We start from the raw sequence: 27,809 nt of genomic DNA on the forward strand, positions 1-27,809 counted from the left end.
AAGCCACCCTCCTTTGAGAACCCAGCATGCCAGGCCATTGTTTGGTGTGCATGAACCAGGAGCCTCTAGTTCACAAGCCCGGTCCCCAAGAGCTGGCAATGCAGCTGAGTTGAGACTCCTGTCTGTCTCCGCATTCTGCATTTCTCACCCCGACCGTCTGGGGGAGTCTAGAGAGCATGCCCCCAGCCTTTCTTGGGTCCCTCCTCCCACCCCCCCCTTCGGAGAGTATCCTGGGATGGGGCTGAGGGGTAAAACTTCTCACAGACAAGAGTCCTCATCTCCAAAGCTGGCTTTATTTGTGCGCTGAGGCTGAAGGTCACCTTCAACTCCTCTTTCCCTGATATGTGCCAGAGGAGAGGTGTGGGCAGACCGCAGTAGGCAGAACCAGGAGTCCTTAGGGTTGTGGTCCTTAAGCGTCTCCCCGGAGGAGAGGGCTGGAGGTCAGGCAGTGGGACACTGTGATACCTTCCTTAGGGAGCTTGTGCTTTTCCATTCTCCAATGGGTTCCTCTGCTTAATGAGCCCTTATTGTCTCCCCGGGGAGAGAAGAGAGAACCCTAAATGAGAACCTAAGGCTATACATCTGAAGCAACTCAAGAAATCTGACATGACTGGAGGGATCCAGGATCAAACCTTCCATTGCTGGCGTCCTGGATACGACATGACTGGGGTGGGTGGGGGTATCATCGCTGGAGACCTGGAAGGTGTCAAGGACGGAGGTGTCTTACGTTGAGGACATTTCACAGGTTATGATAAATATCACTAGCAACGAGACAGGGCCACAGCGACTAGATTTAGAGGAATGTGACATCTTTTCCTTGGCACAAATTGCATCCCCTTGGGAGACATGACTGCAGTGAGTGGGCGAGGCGCCCTAAGCCCGATGGAAGTCCCCCCGCTGGCCCCCAGTCTTGCTGATCAGCTTTACCTCTGTCACCACGATGTCCCTACTGACTGCCTTGCACATGTCATACAGGGCGAGGGCAGCCATGGCAGCTGAGGTCAGTGCCTCCATCTCCACGCCCGTGGGGCCCCGGGCCCGGCACGATGCCTGGATCAGCACGGCATGGCGTGTGCTGTCCAGCTGCAGCTGTACCTGCACGTGGCTCAAGGCCACGTGGTGGCACAGGGGGATCAGCTGACTGGTTAGCTTGGCTGCCTGGACCCCAGCCAGCTGGACCACCGCTAGGGCGTCTCCCTTCTGCAGCTGGTTCTGCTGGACAAGCTTGAAGGCCACAGGTCCAAGAAGGACCACAGCAGAGGCGACAGCCACCCGTTGTGTGTCTGGCTTCCCACCCACATCTACCATAGCTGCCCGTCCTTCCGAATCCACGTGAGTTAGCTGAGTTGAGGTTGGCCCAGGTCCTGAGGGGACAGCAGGATCCTGGAAGCCTTTGCTAAGGCACTTGGGGGCAGTGTCAGAGTCTGGGTAGCAGCTGTAGTGTCTGTGAGGGGATCCAGACCCCAGGCACTGCTGAGATGGAGGAAGGGCCATGGGAACGCGGAGTCTCTTCCACAAAGTTGCCGTCTTATCAGAGAGATTCTCCCTGGCACTCAGGTTCTGAACACAGAGGGGATCCCAGGGGAAAGTTCTCCAACTGGCTGGTGGGGAATCCTGAAGCATCAAAAATGCCCCTGGAAGGCAAGAGGAGAGACTGAACCTGCAAACGAGTCCTGCCTCCGTCTCTTCTCATGACCCCTCACTGTCCTACCAGAAGTTCTCATTCACACTGGGGAGAAGGAAAGACAGAAGCAGACAGACAGCTGGGCTTGGCCGTGGTGGTGCACGCCCTTAATCCCAGCAGAGGCAAGTGGATCTCTATGAGTTCAAGGCCAGCCTGGTCGACAGAGGGAGTTCGGGACAGTCAGGGCTACAGAGACAGTTCCAGGACAGCCAGTGCTATTATACAGAGAAACCTTGTCTTAAAAACCAAAACAAAACAAAACAAAACAAGTAGACAGAGAAGAAACCAGAGGAAGGTGCCTAACTTCAGTTTGTGCTCCTCAGGCAGTAGTGGTACAAGATCACTTACTTTACCTGTCTCCTGTGCTTCTAAACTTGGTCCCCAAAGTTTTGCCTTAGGCCTGAAGACTGATGCCTGGAACAAACAGCCTTTTGATGTCCATTTGTTTTCCTAAGACTAGCTAGGTCTCACCCTGAATTACCAATCACAGGGATTTTTACCCTGATACTTCCAATGGAGAGTGAAGAGCAGTCGTCTGATTGACAGGTAAGACACTAAGCAAATAGTTCATCTACTTAAGCACTGCCAAGTCCCTACAAGGACATTAAGGGACAGATTGGTTCCCATGTCCAGAAAACCTTGGGGTTTCTGCAGACTGCCGCTTCCCAAAGAACAGACGAAAGACCAGCACCGGCACCCCGACATCAGTGGCGGCTGAGAACTCGTATACAAGTGGGCACTTTCACCCCGGTCTTACCAGCTCAGGGGTTCACAGGCTGCTGGGTCAGAGAGGCCCTGACTGACAAAACTCTTGTTTTATGAAAACCAGGCCAGGTTAGACACTCCACACACATCAGTCAAGAGATTCTCCATCATACCCTGAGGCCCACCCTCGTCAATCAGAGGGAGGGCCATCAAGGCATCCCCAATCCTTACTGTGAAGATGTATATGCGGGGTAGGGGGATGACTAAGGTACCTTCCCCACTGGAATGCCTCTCCTGCTCTGGGTGGCCAGTGTGCTGAGGTATCCTGGGCTATCTCTGGCCCAGGGCCTCTGCTCTGCTCTGGGCCTGTGGGCCACTCTGCTCCAAACTCTGGAGGGGAAGGAACCGTTTCCTTCAGGTTTCTTAGTGCTTTTTCAGTTCCGATGTGCGAATTCGGAGGGCCTGGATCTGGGTGTGACCTAGGGGGGGGGTCAAGGCGTCATTTGCCGCCACCTGGGCACTGAGAAGAACAGCAGTGACTTTCCTAGACCCTCAGGTCCAGCCCAGTTCCCCAGGACACTACCTGGGCTTTACAAAGTGGTGCTTTCAATCGAGGAGGCACCCTGTACTCGAGATACTCCTGTTCACAGACAGTCCCCGGAGTGTGCGGGGATGGAAAGGTCAAACCCTCGACTTACGCCTGGCAGAGACAACTGGTGGGTCACACATGTGCACAGTAGCCCCATGTGGCAGAGGAGGAACATCTGTGTTCTGCTGGGAGATTCCACAGCTGAGGAGAAGCCCTACTCTCCGAGGAGAGCTAATTCAGCGAGTGCCAGGTCTTTAGAAGCCCCTGCCCTGACTTCGGGAAAGGGAGAAGGACTACTCTAAGTCTAGAGACAGAGGGGTTGCTGTGGACAGGGAAGAAATGGCAGACATGGGAGGTTTAAGAAAAGATGGAAGGAGAAATCTAAAAATAAAAAGGAAGACTATTACGGAGCAGAGCAGGGGTTGTCTCACTGAGAGGGCCCCCACCACCCCACAGGACCCCCCAACGACAAGGGTAGTTACGTACTGATAGGTCACCCACCAATGAGGATCATGGGCCTGTTCTTCATCTGGGCGATGTTGAACATGCCTGGTATGAGGGAAGGATGGGCAGACAGGAAAGCAGGGAGGAGAGAGGGGGCATTCACTGAAACACACTGTGGATGCCGTGACTCCAAACTGCTGTGCACAGCCACAGCACCCTGACAAAATCCCTCACTCACATGTCACAGCAAGGTCACCCAAGGTGGAGCCCAGGGAACAGTCTGGGGACGCCCGGGGACCTGGCACTCCCCCTCTCTCTCCCCCAAAGACTACGAGTGGGAATCCAGGGAGCAGTGATATCTCCTAGCCAGATAGAACAGCTCAGGAGAATTTGGGGTCCCCCTGTATAGCCCATGCTATGTCGATTTCCTCAGAGAACCACCACGCCCCAAATCTAACGTCCCAACAGGAGTGGCCAGAGGACACTTAGACCGGGCACCCTTGGCCCAGGCTTGCTTATCACCCCACCCTCTCCTCCAGGCTTTCCTCACACTGACCCCGCCCACTCCCGCCACCCAGTCTTCCCGCCAGCCCTTACCTGCATGCTGCCTCTTCTTCCTACCCACTGCTGCCCCAATGATTCTCAGAAGCTCCTCCTCAGAGGCCCCCGCCCGCAGGTGGTCCCGCAGGGACACCTCAGCATTCCCGAAGAGGCAGACCTGTTGCGGATGAGAGAACAACTCTAAGCCACCGGCCCCACCAGGGTGAGCAGCAGTGTTTACGCCACCCCCCTCATGGCAGGCTCACACTTGAGGCAGGACCCAGGGCCTGGGGGACAGAAGGGACTGGATGGACGGGCCAGAGAAGCTAGACAAGCCGGCAACATTTCTGCGTGGGGCATAGGCATACACAGTGTGCAGTATACAGGAGGGTTAAGTAGAGGTGAGAGAGAGCACTTTTCTGGTGAGGAAGCCCCTGTCACCATGACAGTGGGCCCCAATCAATAGCGGGGTACCCTGGAGGTGGGACATACATCATGTTTCCTATCATCCCTTCCTGGTTCCTTCTGGTGTGGACACTACCACCTGCTACCCGTTTTAGTCCACGGCCCCCGCTTGGCAGCTGAACCGCTGGGTGCTGCTAGAGAGGACAGCTTTGGAGTTTTTTGTTTCTGAGATAAGGTCTCATTTTTCAGGCCGTGCTGTGTTGTCCAGGACGGCTAGGAACTGACAGGAAGTCTCCTCCATCTGACTGCGTTAGGGTGACAGGTGTGAGCATAACACCTGGCTGGAGATGACGTCTGTGGTCACTCAATCTTAAGTCAGTGTTCCCTAGCTTCTGCAAGAAGCTTGGTCATACGATGGGGATGGATAAGGTGGTGCAGAAAACCAACACACCACCCCGCTACAACCTATGAGTCAGCTGTGCTCTTCAGACACAGAAGAACATCTGGAAAGCCAGGGAGGGCCGAGCTCTGGAGCAGTTAGGGTTGTAAGACAGAAGGGCTCGCGTCTTCAGCACCAGGCTGGGCATTCCCCATCCCTACAGCACCGGGCCCGGGCTCTGCTCCACCCTTCACTGACACTCCTTGACTCCTCCACAGACTTCCTGTGGGCTTCCCCGTGCTGGCTTCCGCCTGGAGACCAGGAGAGAGGAGGGGGAGGGGAGGCCCTGCTTCCCCCCACGGCTGAAGTGCCAACCCTTTCCCCTCAAGGCTGCAGCCTCACTGGCCCTCAGTGACATCACTTCCTCCATCTCCCACTAAATAACTGTCCCATTCTCTTTAGACACCTTCTGTACATCCCATAGGACCTTGATGGCAGATGCCACCTGTAGTCCCAGGCATTTCTGGCTCCAGGAAAAGCCTCTGTCTCCAACAACTCAGTGTACACTTCTTTCTATATTCAAATGGGCTGACCCAGACCTGCAGCTCCAACCCCAATCCTAAACTTCCAGGCCCAGCAGCCACCAACATTCTCCTCCTCCTGTACACACACCAAGCTCTTTGAGTCCTTTGTCCCATTTTTTTCTTATGCGTATATATGTATCTTTGTTTCCTGTATATAGGTGTGTGTGTGCGTGTGCGTGCGTGTGTTTGTGTGTGTGTGTGTGTGTGTGTGTGTGTGTTAGCATTCAGGCATTTATACTGGCCTGTCCATGGGGTTCTGACAGGATACGCCCTCAGCTGCAGCCACTAAGAGCACCACCTGTGCACATTCACTATGTTCCCTTTTAAAAGGGCCCTGCCCACCTCCCATCCTTCTTTTTCTTCCTTCCTTCCTTCCTTCCTTCCTTCCTTCCTTCCTTCCTTCCTTCCTTCCTTCCTTCCTTCCTTTCCATCTGTTCCTCTCTTTGCCCCTCTTTCCTCTCTCCTGTTGTTCCTGTCCCCAGAGGCCAGTCTCCCCCTTTTCTCTCCCCCTTTTATGATCCCTTTCCCTAATAAAAGAACCCTCTGCTTGAACACTGTTGCATGGCATTTTTCTCTCTCATGTTGCTTTGCTTAAATTAACAACAGTGTACATGCATGGAAGCCAAAGGCCAATATCAGGTGTCTTCCTCAACCAACCTCCACAGTAGCTTTTGAGACAGGGTCTCTCATTGACCTAGATTTCAGCAACTCAGCTAGACTAGCTGGCCAGTGAGCGACAGAGAGTCTCTTCTCTCCACCTCCCCAGAACTGGGATTGCAAATGTGCAGCCTTGCCTGGCTTTTCACACGGGAGCTGGAGATCCAAACTTGGGTCTCCGTGATGGCATAGCAAGTACCTTTCTGCTGAACCATCTCCCCATACAACCTCACACATTCATGGAGCTGTCCCCTAACAGAACAATTTATATATCTTAGCCTCCCACACAACAGTTTATATCTTAATCATTGCTCAATATCCACTTAATGAGTTTAAGTTCAGATCTGACAAAGATGAAGATTACGTGTCCCTCTTGTTCAGAAACTTCACATAGCTCCATACAGTCAGAGGACCACGTTCCGAATCACAGCTCTCAACAGTGTGAACTCCCCAGATCTGCTTCCGGGCAGTGTGAGTCCAGGGCTCAGCCATTCTTCAAGGTTTCTGAGGCCCTCAAGCCCACCATCCTCGCCACCAGCACAGACAGGCCTGGGGAAAGGGCTGCCTCTTTGAAGGTGCAATGAGTTCCCATGGCCTTACGGGAATGGCCTTTCACAGCCTCAAGCTCAAACACAGAGAGTGACAATTGGCCGAGTAATGGCCTGGTTTCACAGTGAGTCCCTGGCTGTGTGGGAAAGGCCAACCAGATGGCCCAGGGTTAACAACCCTTTTGACCCCCTCTGATGGCACCGAGTGCTGGAGAGGACCCCTGATAAAGCAGACGCTACGCTGAGGCCCCAAAGGATGAAGGATTGAGGAAACAAGGGTGACTGCCCACAGAAACCAGGTTCACTCTGGTCACCCCCAAGCCCCCCCTCCGAGGAGCACTGCTCTCCCCTCCAATCAGAAGCTCGGGTGGGATGTGAGGAAACTGGGTAGCACAGCGAGGGGGCCCTGGGGTGGGCGGCGGGACGCTCACCTTGAGGTTCCCGTCGGCTGTGATGCGCAGCCGGTTGCAGGTCCCACAGAAATGCTCTGACATGGAGGTGATGAAGCTGATCTGGCCCTGGAAGCCAGGGATCCTGAAGGCCTGGAGGAGCAGGGTGGGGGGAGGGGCGGGGTGGGCAACCCTCGCTCCCAAGATCCCCCTTGCTGATGTCAAGACCCCACCCTGCAGCTCTGACACAGCGTGTGGGTGACCCCTAAGCCCCCCGGCGTGGCCTGGCTTGCTCTGGAGAAGAGTTGCTATGGATACAGGTGTCTGTGGATGCCAGGACATGTGGAGGGGAGGGACAGCGCTGCTCCATTTGCCCGCATGACCTCTGGTGTCACTTCCTTTAACCCTTCTAAGTCTAGGCTGCTTTCTTAAGCCACACCCCCTGCTGCACTCTGTTCCAGAGCTGCACCCTGAGCTCACAGCAGCAGCCAGCAGCTCTGAGGGAGGGAGGCAGGGCCATCCCAGGCACCACCCTCCCGCTGCTGCTCCCCTACCTTGGCTGTGCTGGAGTCCTCTTCCGGCAGCTTCTCCAGCCCTGGCCACCGCTGTCGAATGGTGTCCAGCATCTCCTTGTAGCTAACCATCTTCCTGAAGTTCCACCTGTTGCCTGTATTTGGTTGCGGGTGGCAGGGGGAGCTTTTGAGCCAGAGATGAAGGGGACCCTGCCCAAGGATCAGATCACATCCACATGTGACCCCAGAGCACCCCACACCATGCTCCCTCCACCCCAGGTACCAGCACCCCCGCCTCTCCAGCAAGCCCTTGTCACTCACCGTCGAATGGCATGTACTCAATGAAGCGCACATCCAGGGGAAGGGCTTCTGTCAAGGCCACAAAGTCTAGAAGCTCGTCTTCATTCAGGCCTCGCATCACCACGCAGTTCACCTGACCAAGGACGACGGGACAGTGAGAGGGGTCTCCAGCATGCCTTCATGAGGATGCCCTTTGGGGTGTGGCACCGCATAGGACCCAGTCTGTGCCATGGCCGCCCATTACTCTCGCGGCTGGGGTATTCCATGGGGGGTCACTGCTTTTCTCTACTCCCAGTGAGTGAGGAGAGTGGGGGCAGGAAGCAGCAGGAGGTACATGTCTACTGGCCAGGCTGGGGGCTTTCAAGGGGCCAGCAGGGTCAGGAAGGGAGGCAGAGTCAACAGGGGCGACAGACGCTCACCTTCACAGGCTTGTAGCCCAGCTCAATGGCTTTGTGAACTCCCTCCATGACTTTGTGGAAGCCTGTGGAGAGGGAGAAGCAAGGATTCAGGGACTCCCTTGTCCAGAGAACAACCAGACCCGTGTGGAGCAAAGGCTCCTGAGAGACATCCGGCTCCACGACCAGTGAGCTTTCTCTCACAGGCAGACCACAAGCATTTCAGGCTACACAAACCAGATTCTGTGTGGGTACATGACACAAGGCATGCTTTTACTACTTTCAAAGTAGAGCGATATGGCTTTTCTACACTTCTCTTTGACAGTTACGTGTGTACCCGTGCATGGTCACGTGCTTGTGGGGGCGTATGCACACGTGGAGGCCAAAACACCCTGAGGTGTCATTCCTCAGAGCTGTCTACCCTGATCTGCTGTCACTTTTCATTTATTTAGTTTTATGTTCACGAGTGTTTAGCCACATGTACATCACCTGTACCCCTGGTGCCGACAGAGGTTAGAGAGAGCACTGGGTCCCTTGGAACTAGAGCTACTTTATTCGCTCTCTCGCCAGTCCCATGTGGTGTTTCATGGGACAGGAGTGACTGTTTACTCCGGGACTCAATATTGTTTAATTGGGGTTCACAGGTCATGTTCTCAATGATTAATGATTACAAATGTTATCTGTAAAACACACTTCTGGCTCCGGGGCTGTAAAAGAGGCTGTGAGCGGGATATGGCCTGTGGGCCACAGTCAGCTGACCCAAGATCTAGTTGAGCCTTTGCACAGCCTAGATGGGGAAACTGAGGCCCTGCTGCAGTCTTCACACTCCACCTTGTATGACGCAGGCCCCTCTCTCACCGGTGTGTTCTCAATATCCGTTCCCTTCAGGGGCAGGAATTCCAGAGCATAATGGGGGCAGGGAGGAATGGTACCCAATGTCAGATGCGTCCCTGGGGAAGGGGCTGTAGAGGGAAGAGGACCAGGCAGGGAGAGAACACAGATGGGGCCCAGCTTGGAACGCCCTCCACTTCCGTCTCCCAGCCTCCCAGCTTCCCCAGAGGAAGCAGCCTAGGTCCAAATCCTCTGTGCCCCCGGGCCAGCAGGACCATCTCTTCCTCAAGCCCAGAGGTCCCTCCTGCCCTGAGTCTCCCCCTCCCCATGGCATCAGTGGATACTATGAGACCAGCAAAGGTTGTTCTATGTACAATCCTCTGTGCCCCCGGGCCAGCAGGACCATTTCTTCCTCAAGCCCAGAGGTCCCTCCTGCCCTGAGTCTCCCCCTCCCCATGGCATCAGTGGATACTATGAGACCAGCAAAGGCTGTTCTATGTGCTCTTACGTTTTGCTCCAGCAGTCTGCAAGTCCTGGACAGTGTCTTATGCACAAGCATGGGACTCTGAGTCCGATCCCCAGCACATGTAAAAAGATGGACGCGATGGCATGCTGGTAATCCCAACCCGGGGAGGAGGAGAGAGGTCAAGTCCCAGGGCTCACGGGCCAGCCCGAGCAGTCTAAATTAGTGTATCCCAGATCCCAGCAAGAGAGGCTGCTCAAAAACTCAGGAGGATAAAGAGGAGGCTGTCCTTCCGCCTCCGCCAGCACACATATCCACAAGTGCATAAATATACACTCACCCCCACAGAAATAAAATACAAATTAGAAAACGCATTAATGCTCTCTCAACCTGGACACATGGGGGAAGGCCTAAGCCCTGCCCCGGATGATATGACAGACTTTGGGGATCCCCCACGGAGGGCCTCACGCTCCTTGGGGAGTAGAGGGGGGATAGGGGCTAGTGGGGGCAGGGGAGGGAGAGGGAGCTGGGATTGACATGTAAAACAGGCTTGTTTCTTTTTATATATTTTATTTTTATTTTTAAATTTAAATTAGAAACAAGGTTGTTTCACATGTCAATTCCAGGTCCCTCTCCATTTCTCTCCCTTCCTCCCACGCCCTCCCACTAACCCCCTCAATATCCCCTCATTTCCCCAGGGAGGGTGAGTCCCTCCCTTGGGGTGTCCATAGTCTGTCATTTCATCTAGGGCAGGGCCTAGACCCTCCCCCAAGAGTTCAGGGTGAGAGTGGTATGGGAGTCCAAAGTCCATTTGTATACCCGGGATAAATACTGATCTATTACCCAAGGCTCAATAGATTACCTAGGCCTCCTCACTGACACCCGCATTCAGGGGGTCTTGATCAGTCCCATGCTGGATTCCCAGGCATCAGTCTGGGATTCAAGAGCTAACCCTTCTCAGATCAGCTATTTCTGGGGTTAAACCAGCCCAGCCTTAACCCCTTTGGTCATCAGTCCTCCCTCTCTGTCACTGGACTTCTTGAGTTCAGCTCAGTGCTTAGCCATGGGAGTCTGCCTCTGCTTCTATCAGCCACTGACTGAAGGTTCTGTTTTCCATATACAGCAAACCAACAGCCAACATCAAACTAAATGGACAGAAACTCAACGCAATTCCACTAAAATAAGGAACAAGACAAGACTGTCCACTCTCTCCATACCTTTCAATATTGTACTTGAAGTTCTAGCCAGAGCCATACGAGAACAAAAGGAGATCAAGGGGATACAAATTGGAAAGGAAGAGGTCAAACTTTCACTATTTGCAGATGATATGATAGTTTACATCAATGACCCAAAGAACTCTACCAGGGAACTCTTACATCTGATTAACACCTTCAGCAAAGTGGCAGGCTACAAGATCAACTCAAGAAAATCAGTAGCCCTACTATATATAGATGGTAAAAGGGCTGAGAAAGAAATCAGAGAAACATCACCCTTTACAATAGCCACAAACAACATAAAATACCTTGGGGTAACGCTAACCAAACAAGTGAAGCAGGCTTGTTTCTAATTTAAATAAAAATTTTAAAAAACTGTATTACTACACTTTAAATTTTGTCACAGTGGATGATGCAGCCCTCTCCAGAGGGAGGAGCCTCAGCCAGAGCTGTGTGAGCTTCTAGATCTTTGCAAGCAGGAAGCTGCACACCTGGCAGGGAAGGTGGAAGATAACAGCATGGATGGACTTGACAGGGCGCCAAGAGCAGAGGCGGAGGCTGCCTTTCGTAGCACCACTGTGGCCTTCCCGAGCCCAGACTCAAGGGTAGAGTGCCCACGATCAAGAGAAGCCACCACAAGGAGACGTGAGTGAGGACATTTGGAGCAGGACGTGAGGAAGAGGCTTACAGTCATGGGCCTGATAACTCGGGGTGATCCTTCTGCCCCAGCTCGCCCATGTGTCTCCAGGCAAACAACCTGGCCTTGGTATTAACCCCTTACCGGGCCTTACCAAGACACTGTGAGGAAGTGACCACCCCAGCACACACACAGGGCATGGCAGAGCCCCGAGGGGACCCACACTTCAGCCTGCCTGTGGTCACACCTTTTCTGCGGACGATAAACTCAAACTTGGCAGGAACCAGCGTGTCCAGACTGATGTTGACAGCGTTGAGCCCTGCCTGCTGGAGCTGGGGCAGGAGCCGGGCCAGGTTGATGCCGTTGGTGGTGACACCAATGGTTCTCAGCCCTTCCAGCCGATGAAGTTGTGCTGGGGAGACAGGAGGAAAGTATTAGACGGTTTTCCCTGGGAAAGGGGCAGGAAGGCACAATTCTTATTCTAATGGAGTGCAAAGGGCTTCTGCTGGGCTTGATAACAAGTGTGGAAATGAAGGCCAGGGTGAGCGGCTGGACAGACGGACTGGCTATTACGACCACTTGTTTCTCTGGGAGAGGAGCCAGGTTCAGTTTCCAGCACCCAGGGGGCCGAAGCCTTCTTCTGCCCTCACTACCAGGCACACAGGTGGCACACATACACACACACACACACACACACACCACACACACAGATACAGGCAAACACACTCATGCGAATGAGAACCAGGATGATAACCAACAGATAAAACACCGTGTGGTGGTCTGAAAGGAAGTGGCCCCCAAAGGAGGTATGGCCTTGTTGGAGTGGGTGTGGCCTTGTTGGAGTGGGTGTGTCCCTGTGGAGGTGGGCTTTGAGCACTCATATATGCTTGAGATAATGCCCAGTGTGACAGGCGGCTTCCTGTTGCCCGTGATTCAAGATGTGGAACTCTCAGTCCCTTCCTCCAGCACCACGTCTGCCTGCACGCTGCCGTGCTTCCCGCCATGAGGATAACAGGAAGCCTCTGAACTGTGAGCCAGCCCCAGTTAAATGTTTTCCTTTGTAAGAACTGCTGTGGTCATGGTGTCTCTTCACAGCCATAGGAACCCTAACCAAGGCACACTGGATCCTCAGCTTTGGCTGGGTGCTCTGAGTGCTCCCCCTGGGCTGGGTGCTCACCTTGGGCTGGGTGCTCTGAGTGCTCCCCCTGGGCTGGGTGCTCACCCTGGGCTGGGTGCTCTGAGTGCTCACCCTGGGCTGGGTGCTCTGAGTGCTCACCCTGAGCTGGGTGTTCTCCCAGGCTGGGTGCTCACCTTGGGCTGGGTGCTCTGAGTGCTCCCCCTGGGCTGGGTGTTCTCCCGGGCTGGGTGCTCCCCCTGGGCTGGGTGCTCTGAGTGCTCCCCCTGGGCTGGGTGCTCCCCCTGGGCTGGGTGCTCTGAGTGCTCCCCCTGGGCTGGGTGCTCCCCCTGGGCTGGGTGCTCTGAGTGCTCACCCTGGGCTGGGTGCTCCCCCTGGGCTGGGTGCTCTGAGTGCTCACCCTGGGCTGGGTGCTCCCCCTGGGCTGGGTGCTCTGAGTGCTCCCCCTGGGCTGGGTGCTCTGAGTGCTCCCCCTGGGCTGGGTGCTCTGAGTGCTCACCCTGGGCTGGGTGCTCTGAGTGCTCACCCTGGGCTGGGTGCTCTACTAAAAGCATCAGACAGATTAGCTCACTGAAGCTGCAGAACAGGGATCGTTCCTCATTTAGTAGACAAGGAAAGAGGCTTCAAGAAATTAAGGAAATTGCTTAAATTCACCAAGTTAGTAGTACGGCTGAGGCCGTAAGACATGTGAAGGCCACAAGTCAATGACAGGTGTTGTCCTCAATCGCTCTCCATGTGGGTCTTTGAAACAGGGTCTCCCACTGAACCTGCAGCTCAAGGGCTTGGCTGAACTAACCGGCCAGCATCCTCACAGAACCTCCTGTCCCCGTACCCACCCTGAAGTGACATTGCAGAGCACACCACCATACCTGGCTTTTACATGGGTCCTCACCCTGCATAGTAGACAATTTACATGGGTTCTCACACCTGCACAGTAGGTACTTTACATGGGTCCTCACAGCTGCACGGTAGGCACTTTACATGGGCCTCATGCCTGCACAGTAGGTACTTTACATGGGTTTCATGCCTGCACAGTAGGCACTTTACATGGGTCCTCACCCTGAACAGTAGGTACTTTACATGTGTCCTCACAGCTGCACAGTAGGCACTTTACATGTGTCCTCACAGCTGCACAGTAGGCACTTTACATGTGTCCTCACACCTGCACAGTAGGCACTTTACATGGGTCCTCATGCCTGCACAGTAGGTACTTTACATGTGTCCTCACAGCTGCACAGTAGGCACTTTACATGGTCCTCACACCTGCACAGTAGGCACTTTACATGGGTCCTCAAGCCTGCACAGTAGGCACTTTACATGGGTCCTCAAGCCTGCACAGTAGGCACTTTACATGGGTCCTCAAGCCTGCACAGTAGGCACTTTACATGGGTCCTCACACCTGCACAGTAGGCACTTTACATGGGTCCTCATGCCTGCACAGTAGGCACTTTACATATGTCCTCACACCTGCACAGTAGGCACTTTACTGACTAAGCCATCTCCCAAGCCTCCAGAACAAAAGGAATTTTAAGGGACTCCACACGAAAGAACAGTGGGGCTGACACACATCACCTGGTCATTCAGATCCGTCTGGAAGAGGACGCCCTGTGAGCTACAGTCTGCATGTCCAGCGCTCCTGAAGTCCTGTGTGGGAAAGCACTGGTCCCTACAGTGGTGCTCTTGGGAGGTAATGGAGCCTGTGCAGGGGCGGAGTGGTTACGGGAGGACTTGAGGCTCTGAGCATCCTCTCTGTTCCTGGCTCATGACTGTGATACACATTCTAGCCTTCTCCAGGTCAGCATCCATGATGCCCACCTGACCAGTGTTCAAATCTCCAAAACTGCCATTCAAAGAGACCTTTCTCCTATAAAATGAGTTGCCCAGGGGGTTTCACTGAAGTAACACAAAGTTAGTAATACAGTGTCAGAATGTTCATGGTAGTTACTTTTCATCGAAGACTAGATTACTTTTGTTTGTTTGTTTGTTTTTGGTTTATCGAGGCAGGGTTTCTCTGTGTAGCTTTGGAGGCTGTCCTGGAACTCGCCCTGTAGGCCAGGTTGGCCTCGACCTCACAGAGATCTTCCTGCCTCTGCCTCCCAAGTGCTGGGATTGAAGTTGTACACCACCAACCTCCAGCCTAGATTACAATTTTTTTAAATAACTGTAACTATTCTTTTTCTATAATGAAGAAGTTTTCCTTGACAACGGAGGGGTCTTAGTCAGGGTTACTGGTCTGATGAACACCATGACCAAATGCAAGTTGAAGAAATGGTTTATTCACTCACAGTTCCATATAACAGTTCCTCACCAAACAAGGAGGGCAGAAACCCACAGGATAGCAACCTGGAGGCAGGCGCTGATGCAGAGGCCATGGAGGGAGAGGCCATGGAGGGTGCTGCTTACTGGTTTGCTCCTCATGGCTTGCTCAGCCTGCTTTCTTACAGAACCCAGGACCACCAGCCCAAGGACAGCACCATACACAATGGGCTGGGCCCTCCTGCACGAATCCCTAACTAAGAAAATGCCTCGCAAGCTTGCCTCTAGCCCAGACTTAGGTAGGCTAACTGAGGTTCCCTCCTCTCGGATGACTTCGGCTTGTGCCAAGTTGACACAAAACTGTCTGGCATAGACAGCAAGCAGACAGTGCCCACGCTTGGCCTTCACTTGATTTAGTTCTCTACTAACCCTGGCTGGGACAGGGTCCTCCTGGCCCTTGTAGCAGGTCCTTCTGTCAGCTTCAGAGAATAAGAGTCAAGGGCCAGACTCTAGCTGAACTGAAGAAACGACAGATTACCAAATCAACCAGCTGGTTATGAAAACCAGTGAGCTGCAGGTAGTTGGCTCCAAATTGGAACATTTCCTGCAGGAGGGAGAGGGTCTCATGAGCCTCAGGAGGCAAACAAAGGTCACAAGTCTGGGAGACAAACGTGGGCAGTCCCTGAGGGCCCCTCCTCAGAGTGCAAAGAGGGGTGTGTTTCTGGGGGAAGGAGACTGCACATCCCAACTGCATCAAGAGATCTGGTGAGCTGCCTGCAGGCTGTGCGGAGAGCTCCAGGGTCACAGCTTTCCTGACCTGTCACTGGTGTTGGGGTGGGCTTTTGATGACACAGCTGCCTTGTGTCAATCACTCTTGCTCCTGGAAGTAACCCCCCATTTCTACTCCTGTTAGTAACCCCACAAAATCTCGCTGGTTTAACAAGACAGATACTGCTACTTTGGTCCCTTGTGGGATCCCATTTTGGGGGGGTTAGTGTGTGTGTGTGTGTGTGTGTGTGTGTGTGTGTGTGTGTGTGTGTGTATGTATCTGTTGTGACTCCCCAAGGAAAGCCTATCAGTCACACAACAGCATGCTCAGGTGTGAGAATGAAATTCCACAGCCTTTCTGAAGAGAAGTCATGTTTGGGGCTTTACAACATCCTTGACCTGAAATGCCACTTGTCAGAATTTAACCTAAGGTTCACTGGAGCCACACAATTGTAAGGGACCTGGAAACAACTCAGTTAGTCAACAGTCCAGAGCTGGTTGAACCACGTTTCTCCAGAAGGGCGTGTTACATAACCCCAAACATCACTGTGCACTAACTCTCTGGGTGTAAGGAAAGACATGTTGTACTTTAAATGAATGTGAACTGCCCCCATGGGCATTTGTTTCAGCGCTTGGTCTCCAGCTGGGGGTACTGTTTAGCCAAGTTGTGGGACCTTTGGGACTCTGGGACCTACAAGTTTGTAGAGGTGGGGTTGTAGAGCTGGACTTAGTTTGTCCAGTCTCAGCTTCCCGGACCCTTAGGCCATACAGCAAGTTCTGCCACCAGGGACCCAGCTGCCGTCCTTCTCTGATATCAACCTGTTCACTAAAACAAACCACTCTTCCCTGAAGTTTCTTCTTGTCAGGTACTGGAGACAGGCACGGAAAAGTAACTGCCGCCCTACACAAGGCACAGGAGAGAGGACACACACCCACGCGTAGTGGAGACAGCCCACACAGAGGCCAACAGCCTTGCCACTCTGAAGTGTGCACATGTTCCTTTCACTAAAGGAAAAGAGAGAGAGCGGTTATGGGCTCCCTCTGCCAAATCAACAACAAGCAAAACAAAAAACAAACCAGTCGAGAAACATGTAGGAAGGTGGGCAGCAGTTGAGAACATCGCCTGGCCTGGATGAAGGTGACTGGCAGAGCTAAGGGACAGCAAGGCAGGTGAGGCGCTCTGTCTGGCCCTCGGCCACTCCCTGGCGTGGTCACTTGTCCCTTTCTGAAGGACTTGGTGAGCTCACTTGGGAGCCCACTGGAGAGGTCTGGGGACAGATGAGGATCACAGGTGGCGCTGAGCAACCTCAGGTGTCCACTCCTCCAACCTCTCCTCCAGAGCCCCAGGCCTGGTGGACTGACGCCAAGTCCTCCTTCCAACCCTGCTTCTCCCTGAGGGAGTCAAGGCAGAGACCTGAAGGCAGGCCAGTAACAGACATGACTGAGTGACTTGTCATGTTCTGAGAGGACCTGCCGCTCTGCTTTGCTTGAGGGTTCACAGGCAGGTGGACTGCAGGAAACCTCTACAAAGCCACACCAGACAGAACATGGACCTCGGGGACCCTCACCTGAGGCTAAATGAAGGGACCTTTCTATTTCCCTCCCTCCCTCAACATCCCTCCTCTGTCCTCCCTTCCCATTCAAACAAAAAGATTAAAAATAAAAAAGAAAGAAGTTGAGTTGAAAACAAGCCACATGTGGCCATGCCTGTGACCCCAATGAGTGCAAACCCAGCACCACAGGGGACAGAAACAGGATGGTGGCTTGTTGGCTGCCAGCCTAGCTCCAGGCTCAGCTAGAGACTGTCTCAAGGGAGTAAGGTGGAGGGTAATACAGCAGGACAGAGATGTCCTCCTCTGGCCTCCACCCACATGGGTATATACCATGCAGATACACACTACCACCCATACACACAAACCTAAAGTCCTAATAAAAACAAAGCCAAAGACCTTTCAAAATCAGCAAACACGAGACAAGTATGACTGCTGTCCAAGCAGACTTCCTATTGCTGGGATAAAGACCTTCTCCAAAAGCAACTTGAGGAGGAGAGGGTTTACTTGGCTTATGCTTTCTGATTGTAGTCCATCACTGAGGGAAGCCAAGGCAGGGACTCAAGCAGGGCAGCATCCTGGAGGCAGGGGCTGATGCAGAGGCCATGGAGGGTGCTGCTTACTGGCTTGCTGCCCAGGGAACACTCCACCTGCTTTCTGATAGAACCCAGGACCACCAGCCCAGGTGGCCCGCCTAGAATGGGATGGGCTCTCCACCATCAATCACTAATCAAAAACTACCCTAGAGACTAGTCTATAGGCCAAATCTGATAGAGGCAGTTCCTCCCAGATGACCCTGGCTTGTTTCAAGGTGACAAAACACCTAATCAGGGCAATGATAAACATAATAGATACAAATGATAAAAACATTACCATTCTGCAATAAAATTCTGAAGAGATAAAGGAGCTTCATTTCTCAAGCCTTCTTATGACCCCGAAAGTGACATTAAAGGGCAGAAACGCACAAGTTCCAAAGTCAGGGAAAACAAGGAAGTCACTCTCAGAGCACGGCACATTTCCTTTCGAACCGAAACTTACTTATTCTTTATATAGCATCCCACAGCCATGAACTAACCCGGGCTTTTGCACACTCTAAGGTAAGCTGGCTGAGCTGCATTACAAAGGCTGCCTCTTTAATCTTTCAGAAATTCTGGAAATGGTTAAGGGTAACGGCAATCTTGACACAAAGGAACAGCAGACAACAAGTGACATGCGTGGAAACAGGAGACACCAGTGAGCCAGGAGAAAATCAGGCTGCTCTCCCAAGGGAAAAAGAGTAAGAAAATCTGAAATCAAATGACCTTTAAGTGGGGTCACTCGCTTTTACCTGAGAGGTGAGGCAGAAGGGTCAGAAGTTCAAGGTCATCGGTGGTTACACAGGGAGTTTGAGGCCAGTCTGGGTTAATGAGACCTTGTCACACGTACAATTACATAAACATATGTATGCACACACATGCATATATAATACACATATCTATATGTATGTGTGTGTATGTATGTATCTTAAGGTGACATTAGACTTCTCAAAAGCAATGCTTGCCATAAAGAGGCAACTGTATGACATTCTTAACATGTATGTATCTATTAAATCGGAAAACGTGGAAGTGAAGAGACATGGTAACACCCAGATAGCACACATGGTTAAGAGGAAAAAAGGATGATGGGAAGAACAAAGTGGTCAACGAATCATGGGCAAAAGACTGCCCAAGCGTCTGAGAAAGGTTTTACTACACAAGGGAAACTACACCGAATGCCAGCACGACATACAGGAAGAGCCTGTTCAAGGCGTATATACTACAGATTCAATGAAACCAGATAAAGACAGCACTGAAAGCTTTCAGAGAAAAAGAAGCAAGAACCAAGTAAAGTGAGGCCAGACTCGAGGTATATATACTACAAATTCAAGGAAACCAGATAAAGACAGCATTGAAAGCTTTCAGAGAAAAAGATCAGTTACCTTAAAGAAGCAAGAACCAAGTGAAGTGAGGCCAGACTCCTCAATGTCAGTGCTGACAAGGAAACCGTAGAGACAGCTGTGTGACTTAACGTACTGCAGGAAAGACCCTCAGTACCAAATGCTCCCTGTCAGACTCTGGAGGACAGCGAGGTGGCTTAGAGCACACACTGCCCTTCCAGAGGACAAGAGTTCAGTTCCCGGCACTCATTGTCAGGTGGTTCACACTGCTGTAACTCCAGCTCCCGGGGACCTGAGGCCTGGCTTCTGGGCTCTGCACCCTTGTGCATCAATTATTTGACAGACTGCAGTGTGCCAGGGTCTCAGAGAAAATGGCTGGAAGGACACAGGGTTGCGCTGGAGGCAGAGCAGGTCAAGGTCCTGCTGAACTGAGCAAATCTGAGCACCCGACAGAGGGCAAATTACAAGCTCCTGGCAAAGGATAGAGAAACGCTAAGAAGCCACTGTGTGGCCGGAGGAGGGAAGGGGCAGAGTGGTGGCCAGCAGGAGCCGGTCGCAGGGGCCTCCTGCTGGGGACTCTGAACTCAATGTCATAGCCACACACTGTGGTTCAGCATCTAGTAGCTGCTAGGGACTCTGAACTCAATGTCATAGCCACACACTGTGGTTCAGCATCTAGTAGCTGAGACCTTGAGCAAGATGAGCCTCTCATAGCCAGCATTCCTCATCCCAGAGAATAAACAGCAGCTCTCTTAGCTGCGGGACTGGATGTCTACAGGAGTGACAGCTGTCGAATAAGCATCAGTCAGCACTGGAGCCCAGCTGAATGAGACAAGAGGGCAGCAAACGGCATTTAGCCAACTCACCTACGATGTCCACCACATCCGGCCGGATGAGTGGCTCTCCGCCCGTGAGTCGGATCTTATCCACACCTTCCTTCACAAAGAGCCGAGCAAGGGTCAGGATCTCCTCTGCGGTCAGCAGGTCAGCCTTGGGGGTCAGGGACACACCCTCCTCAGGCATGCAATACCGGCCTGAGGAAAGGAAAGGGATGAAGAGGTAGGGGACAGGTGTGGCAGGCAGGTGTCAACGGGCCAACTGCAGTCCCAGGCCCTGTCAGAATGCTACAAACTCCCTTGGCATTTCCCATCTCCCTGTAATCTGGCCTCCAGCAGGGAGCCGAGTCTGGGTGAAAGAGGATAAAATAGGCCAAAGGCAGGGCCTGCTCACATCAGGGGAATGCCTGAGATGCTGGCCTGCTCACATTAGGGGAATGCATGAGATGCTGGCTCCTTCGATCTGAAGGCAGCTGGGCAGACTAGCCCAGAAAGGCCTACAAGGCCAGTCCGTGAGGCTGTGTCTGTTGGCGTAGTGCATTCTCATTCTGACTAGCTGTGAAAAAGCCCCCTCTTCGGTGCATACCATGGGATGAAGAAAATGTTCTGGCTTGGTGAAAGCCACTGCTCTCCGTTACTACCATGTGCCCAGATCCACCTTTGTGCAGATCTGCATCAGGCTGGAAAACCAGGGGCTCTTTGTGGAGATGAAGGGGCGGAATGGGGTAAACGGTGAGCTGTGGGGGTAGGGGCACCATTTCCCACCATGACTTTCTGCAGGCTGCCAGGCCAGGCCAGATCTGCTAGACTCACAGTATGTCCATCCCTGTCGATGAGCCGCGTAGCACCAGACAGGCATCGGCGTGCTCAACACAAAATCACAAACTGAAATCATTGAGACTTTATGTGTGCAATTGTGTATGCGCGCACGTGTATGTGCAAGAGGTCAACGTGGAGTGTCCTTACTCACTCTCCATCTTAGTTTTTGACCTAGAGTCTCACTTTTATCAGCAGGTTGCTGACTGAGCTAGGCTGGGGTTATGAGAGCACCTCCATGCCCTGCCTTCCACGCCCTACCTTTTTTTTAAAAGATGGATTCTGAAAATTGAACTCAGGGTCTCATACTTGCATGGCAAGCACTTCCTGACTGAGCCACCTCCTGCCCTCCTACAATTATGTGTGTGTGTGTGTACACCCGCAGTGTGTGTGTGCATGTGTGTTTCTTTGAAACCCAGCTGCCAGGTTCTCAGTGTGATCTTTGTAGACATCAACATCTAACAATACCAGAGGGTTGGAAATGCCTATTGGAGTCACAACATCAAACATGCGCACTGAATGCACATCTGGACTCTGAAGACAACAGACAGTGAGAACAGAATAGCTCACGTGTAGAATCTTTTGTTTGGTTAAACATTTACCAAACACATATGCATTTCATATTGAGAAGTATAGGGGGAAAGGAGGAGTGTCAGGAGAAAAAGGAGGGAACAGGTAGGTGGGGCTAGGAGGGAGAAGGGGGAGGGGTGAAAGGGAAGAAGGAGGAAGACACACCTGGAATCTCCAGCAGTGCACATAACCCCAAGAGCAGCCCGGGACCGCACAGTGGGTTCTGTGTGTTGCTGGGGCTGCAGCTGGTCCAGCACAGGACTGGGGCATCTCACGGCCACGGCCATCGCATCATTCATCTGAAATGCGCACAACCCTCACCACACACACACACTCACTCACACACACTCACTCATACTCTCTCTCACACACCCCACACACTCACACACACTCACACACATACCCTAGGCCATGTCCTGGACTTTGGGTACTGAAGAGAAACAGGAGGAAAGTGCTCCAAAGAGGGAGAAGAGCCTCAGCCCTACTCTTACCCCTAAAACTGACCACAACTGTTTCCGGATCTAATGTTGAAGAGAACCTAGCTTCTGGAATCCCAAAGCAAACGTCAACCTTGTGTAGCCGCTAACAGGCTGACCAGCTGCCGATGAGGTGAGGTGAGTGAAGGGGAGGGGAAGGGAAGGGCTGAGGAAGATTTTCAGGTATGAAGAGATAGCAGATGTCACTTTGGCAGAGGGGCAGTGTCCCACAGCTGGCCCAGGAGGTGACTCACATCGGAGGTTGCACTTCTCTGTGAGAGAGATCCGCAGGTAACTGTGCTGCCGGCCAAAGCTGTCCGTGAGGAAGGCAGAGAAGGGGGCCGCATGCGCCTGGAGGAACTGGAGCCTCGTGGACAGCCCCTGCAAGGACAGGGACACGGTGAAGCTATGAGCCCTTGCTATCGGCTCTGTGGCTCTGTGCCACAAGCTGGAGGCTGAGGGGCTGGGAAGCTCCTACACTTTACATTCCTTACCCAGTGCCAAAGGGAAGGATTAGTCAGTCATTGTGTGAGGCCTAGGAGAGGGGACTGCAGTAAGCTCCTGGTGATGAGATACTTGGGAGACAGGTTTGGGGCAGGATGGCCCTATCCTGTTCATCAACAGCTATAGGGAATGGAGTCATCAGCAAATGACTCCAGGTTCCATTTCTCTGTGGTTTAGATGTTCCTCCATTCAGCTTAACACATGGCTGTGCAAAGGCCAGGGAGAAGCCAAAAAAATCCAGGAACCAGGAGTGAGCGGACCAAGGAACATGACTCAGCAGAAACTGGAGAGCAAGCCTGGCCAAGGCTGATTAAGGGGCTGGCCATTAGCCCAACCTGCCAACACACACCCTTCCCTCCCAGCGGGCCAAGCAAATCTATCACTTGGATACAGCAAGCCCCATCCCAGGACTCTTCTCCTCCCACACCTCATGATGCCACCCCACTTACCCCAGACTCCTGGGGGGCGGGGGCATGACCCTCTCCCATCCAAGGGGTTCAATGCTGATCACGGTATGTCAAACTACTGTGTAACATATATAGGCCTGCCTCTAACCTTATGAGGAAAATGGTAGATGCAAACCCAGCTACAGAGAATCACTACAGAGAGCCCTGTACAAAGCTGTCAAGTCAGGCAGTCCATGACATTCACCACAGAACTTCCAGGACAGCTGGGGAATCCTGTCCCCAACAGTGACTTCCTGTGGTGTCTGAACTCTGCACTACGCAGCCAGAGCTGAGGAAGCTTTTAATCTAGGAGCAGCAATCCTGGGTCTGAGCAGACTCTGGAGCAGGTAAACCTGAATCACAACCTGGTTCTAGCTATGGACCAGGTACTCGGATATGGTCCAGGCACAGGGACCCCTTTGAGTTCCAGGCATGCTCCTGCCTTTGGATGTTACAGCACGATGCTGTCAGCTATAAAGTTTGTATGCCTTTAGATGTTGCGACACAATGCTGTCAGAGATGAAGAACCACGCAACTATATTAAAACAAAGAAACAGAAAAACAAAACCCAAAGATAATGTTTTAAGTTATGGCTTTGTGTTGGGCCACACTCCAAGCTCTCTTGGGGCACAGGTGGCTTGCAGGTTGTGTAGTGGGAATGTCCAAAGAACTGAGAACATTCTAGAGAGGCACTATGTCCCTCACTATCTATCTGGATTGTTGAAACGAGATACCCCAGGGAAATGGAATTTCCCCCATGAGCCTCGTGCTGGGAGAAAGAAAAGATGTCAGCCAGAGGGGGACCATGACTTCCTGCAGAGATTTCACATGGTGGTAATACCCTGCCAGACCTCTCTCAGGAAGGACTGGGGTAGAGACAATGACGAGTCAGGGATGGACAGGATGCACACCTCTTGCTTCTATTTAATCTAAATCTCATGTCAGGACCCCGCAGATGGACTTGTGGGGAGAGGTGTCCACTGAATCTCTTTATCCCTCTTCCCAACATGACCACATTGAATAAAACTATCGCGTTTCTGCTCTTCACTGCTAATTTGACTCATTTAGTGCCTTGAGGATGGTGGCTAAGCCTGGTTTGCTCCAGCTGGGCAGGAGCTCTGCCATGACTGCAGTAACATGCCTGCTTGGCCTCCTCTTCTGTAAAGAGAAGACAATCTCATTTAACTCAACTCGAGGGTCCCTTACAAGCACTGTCACTAGGCTATCGCCATCTGTGATGGCTGACAGGATCTAGAACTGCCCAGGAGACAAGCCCCTCTAGGCATGTGGAGATTATGCTGGGAAGTGCCTGCTCCACAAGCATGACACCTGAATTCAATCTCCAGAAGCCATGTTTTAAAAGCTAGGGAGAGATTCCTGGTGCTCACTGGCTAGCCAGCCTAGCCAAATCGGCAAGCCCTGGTTCCCAGGAAAAGACCTTGTCTCAAAAGCAATGTGGACCGCACCTGAGGAATGACATTTGAGATTGCCTTCTGGCTTCCAAACACGTGGGCACATGCACAAGAACATACCTCCCCACAGACACAGACACAGACACAGACACACATACACACACACACACAATCTCAAACTATTAAGTAAGAGCTGCCCCAAGCTTGACTGTCTGGCCTTCTCCCTCATGCCCTAAGAGTGGTGTTCTCTGCATCTCTGGCTCCTGACCAGCATAGTCCACTCCCCTAAGACATGGATTTCAAGGATCTGGGCAGGTAGGAAGTGAAGAGGAGAGTCCCTCCCAGCACCGCCTCCCTCCCGCCCTCCCCCCCCCGGCTGTCTCCTATATCCACTTCCTGTCTTCAATATCTACTTGCCAGTTTCTGGTCTTCTCTAGGACTCTGAACATCTGGGTGACTTTGCCTTCCCCAGAGTCTGTCACCCCATCTCTAACCCCAACGAGACAGCAGGCTCAGGCTTCAGCCCAAACTCCTTTCTGCCTCCAGGAAGTCCGAATAGCGTTCCAGGGTATACCTGAATTGGGCTAACTCCACTAGGGAAGATGTTTGGCCCGCCTCAGTCATCAGTTTCCGTGGGAATCTGTGAAAGCTGTCCAGCTGACCCCAAGGCCCGCTTTCCACTCTCCCCAGGCCAGCTCCCACTGAGACTCACTCCTCTTTCAACCCACTCCATGATACTCGGGATGCCCAGTGAGCATCCGCCATGGCTCCCTACCTCAGACCACCAGAAGGTCCCTGCAGAATGGAAGGCAGGATGGGGGTCCTGGATGTTTACACCTCTGCTCCCGCCCACTGGTGGTGGAACTGAATACATAATTTCATCTTGCCTCTAAGATTCTCTCACAGAGTCCCATGCCCTGTGCTCCTGGACAAGGTGAGCTGGTCCAAGCCTCTGGATTCACAGGAAGAAAGCAAGGGAAAGTGAGACAGCCCTTACGCCTCACCGTTCCACCTGACTCATTAAATGAGCTTCGAGCAGCCAAAAACATTTGCTGACTTGGCTGGCTGCGTGCATTATGGGGCCCTCTGTGGAAATACCTAGAAAGGCTGAGGGAGCCCCGGCATCCAGGGACTTTCAACAGGTGGGGCACAGCCCAAACTGAGGTACTCAGAGTGCATGTCTGAAGGGCAGTTGACAGAAGGGTTGCTTGTCCAGGTGGGAGGGGCCTAACAGGAGCTCCCACAACACGTGCCACGGGCTGACAGGATCAATAATCACTACACACATCCGCCTGCATTCACCAGGCTCTGGGTGTAGACATTAACACATAGGAAATGACACCGTATGATGAAGAGATTAACATTCCCCAAGCCCGGTTCTCTGAGAGAAGAATCACATGGCTCATAAGGTGTGGGGCTCACTTAAATCCCAGGACTCTGCTCTGGAGCGGGTGCCCTTTCTGCTATATCACTCATGTCCTCACCAGATAAAGGACCTGGCGCAGATCCGAGGGAAGGGGCTGGCACAGGGGCTGGGGTTTTAATCCCCGCTCCCCTGACTTACAGTGACCTGCATCACGTGAGGATGAAAGGCCACCAGTTAGTCACATTGAGCAGCCCGTCTCACAAACAGTAAAAACTGAATTACGGGAAAAAGAAAGTTCTTTTTGCTAGTATCATTTTCAAAGCTCTCACAGTGGCCCTGGCTCTCCTAGCTCTTCACTCAGGCAAGTACAAAGTTCAAGGGTTTGAAAATCCCTGTAACAGTGAGCCTGCTTTATCTGAGGATCCCGGAGAGGCAGGTCTGAGGAAGCGGGCACCCTGGCACGAGTCTGCCTGGGTCTTGAGCAAGACGCAAGACGGAAGAGTCAAACATTGTGAAACTCCAGAGTCCCAGGACTCCAAGCCCAGTCCTGGAAGACAGAAGAGGAGCAGATGGATCCATGGGGTTAGGAACAGTCCCCCTCTAAAATGTTTCCCTGACCACGCAGGCCAACTACAAACTACACCTGGAAACAGGGTGGTGCGACAGAGGACGGACGGACGGACGGACAGACCTGCTGCACTCTAGGAAGACACTAACCTGGAGCCCTGTCTCCAAGAGAAACAAGATAGATCGCATAGATCGCGGAGCCCTGCCACTACAAAGTGACAACCGACTGTGGTGGCACCCTAGATCGTGTCACACTAAGAAGCAGGTGCCCTGGAGACACTTGACTCAACTGGCACCCCCCCCCACTCGGGAGGTGAGGAGAAACGTTAAAAGGCTGGGTCCCATGGAAGGCTAAACACATAGGCACCTACGCCTGACTCCCCCGTGGCCCCTATTTCCTGCAGTACAGAGACCTGTTAGAAGGTGGCACGGCCAGGGTAGGGGAGTCCAAGGGAAACTCTTCAAGAGTCCTCCCGCTGGGTAGGAGTGAACTCAAGCCACCCTCAGTGAGTGCCCAGGGTCGTCCCCAGAAGAGGCCAGGCCAGGGTGCTTTCTCCACGTCCAGGCTTGGATCGCCTTCCAGAGAGGTGAGTGCAGGCGGGCAGGGTGGGCTCACCTCCCCGGAGGGTCTCGAGGGCTCCGCGGGGCGGGGCTGCGTCACCGGAGCCCCCGAACTGCAGCCCCGGGCGCTAGACTTCAGGAACCTCCGCAGCATCCGGAAGGCAGACGGCGCCGCCATGAAGCCAGCAAAGGGAAGGAAGCAGCCGGTCTCGAGTGGGCCTCCCATGCACTGTACTCCAGCACCCCGCTCGGGGTCACTTCGGAGGGAGGAGCGGAGGGCGGTGCTCAAGCAGCCAATCAGGGAGAGCACCGCTCCGCGTGGCCCTCTGGAAGTTGTAGTCCACTAGCTCCTCCCCCTCCCAGGCCGGAAGCATAGCTTATGCAGAAATGTCAAGCCTGGGACTTTGCCTTTGCCTGGTCTTGGACTTAAGCAGTCTTTAGATGCAGAATGTAATGGGGTGGCACAAAAACTTTTTAGGAAAGTTATACTTATTTTTTAAACATTCTTAACAATTTTAAAAGAGTTTTTGTTCTTGTGGAGGGGTGTTGAGACCCTACACAGGATCTCTGAAGCCCTGGCTGGCCTAGAAATCACTCTGTAGACCAGGACAGCCTCAGATTCGCAGATATCCTCCTGCGGCTGCTTCCCCAGTGCTGAGATTACAGGTGTTCACCACTGGGCCTAGAAAAAGATTATGTTGCTTTTTAAAATGCTTTTTAAGTGTTGTGTGCATGAGAGTTTGCCCGCACATCCGTAATTGCATCACCGAGCACTTGGCATTAGAACATGTCGGATGCCCTGGAACTGGAGTTACAGGTGGTTCTGGGTGTTAGTCCTCTGGAAGAGCAGCCAGGCCTCTTAACCACCTAACCATCTTTCTAGCCCCTTAATTTATTTTTTAAGTTAACATACAACATAGTGGGTTTCATTATGACATATTCTTAAATCGCATGATATTTCAAAATTTGTGAAAAAAACACCACTGAAATTTCAATATTCTATTTAAAAGCATCAACTTCACTCATTTCCTTTACTGTACCCTACTCTTGTAGGAAAAATAGCTCCACTTTTCATACACACTTCCTGACTGTGTCCCCCAGAGTTCAGCAGTATTGGCTTCTCTGGTCATAAAAGGGTATGTGAGGGAAGGGAAGACCCCAGACAGGATGGCACTTGAAGCTCCGCCCTGCACACGGGACTCCGTGCTAACCACCAATAACCAGACCCTAGTGTGGAGAGGAAGCTCACTTTGCAGTTAAGGAAGAATCTCAGAGAGGCTATATGACTTTCCCAAAGCAATGTAGCTGATAGGTAGTTTCAAATCCAGCACAACTGATTGTATAACTAAGATTCA

General features: G+C 52.6%; 1 protein-coding gene across 5 annotated transcripts; it reads right to left on the reverse strand.

The window, feature by feature from the left end:
* Positions 1–274: 274 nt before the first annotated feature.
* Mocs1 (molybdenum cofactor synthesis 1) lies at positions 275–26,721 on the reverse strand. Of its 5 annotated transcripts, none has more exons than XM_013115082.3 (11): positions 26,510–26,720; positions 21,853–21,979; positions 19,767–19,934; positions 11,524–11,688; positions 8,156–8,217; positions 7,758–7,869; positions 7,479–7,591; positions 6,967–7,077; positions 4,020–4,140; positions 3,480–3,527; positions 275–1,634 (listed from the first exon to the last, which is right to left on the reverse strand). In XM_013115082.3, the coding sequence occupies exons 1-11, from the start codon at positions 26,678–26,680 to the stop codon at positions 874–876; spliced, it is 1,959 nt and encodes a 652-aa protein (XP_012970536.1). In that variant the 5' UTR covers positions 26,681–26,720; the 3' UTR covers positions 275–873. The 5 variants fall into 5 exon arrangements, with proteins under 5 accessions (XP_012970536.1, XP_012970539.1, XP_040585537.1 ...); XM_013115086.3 differs by having other exon boundaries at positions 1,493–1,634; positions 3,465–3,527; positions 26,510–26,719; XM_013115085.3 differs by lacking the exon at positions 11,524–11,688 and having other exon boundaries at positions 26,510–26,721.
* Positions 26,722–27,809: the final 1,088 nt, after the last annotated feature.

The sequence above is a fragment of the Mesocricetus auratus genome, unplaced genomic scaffold (assembly GCF_017639785.1).
Source record: "Mesocricetus auratus isolate SY011 unplaced genomic scaffold, BCM_Maur_2.0 Super-Scaffold_100021, whole genome shotgun sequence".
Classification (NCBI taxonomy): Eukaryota; Metazoa; Chordata; class Mammalia; order Rodentia; family Cricetidae; genus Mesocricetus; species Mesocricetus auratus.

Coding starts and splice junctions, on each gene's coding strand:
- Mocs1 (XM_013115082.3), bottom strand. CDS start 26,680: ATGGGAGGCCCACTCGAGACCGGCTGCTTCCTTCCCTTTGCTGGCTTC. Junction 7,078..7,478: donor AGGACTCCAGCACAGCCAAG/GTAGGGGAGCAG, acceptor CTGCTCCTCCAG/GCCTTCAGGATCCCTGGCTT. Junction 1,635..3,479: donor CAGGCCCATGATCCTCATTG/GTGGGTGACCTA, acceptor CTTGCCTTCCAG/GGGCATTTTTGATGCTTCAG.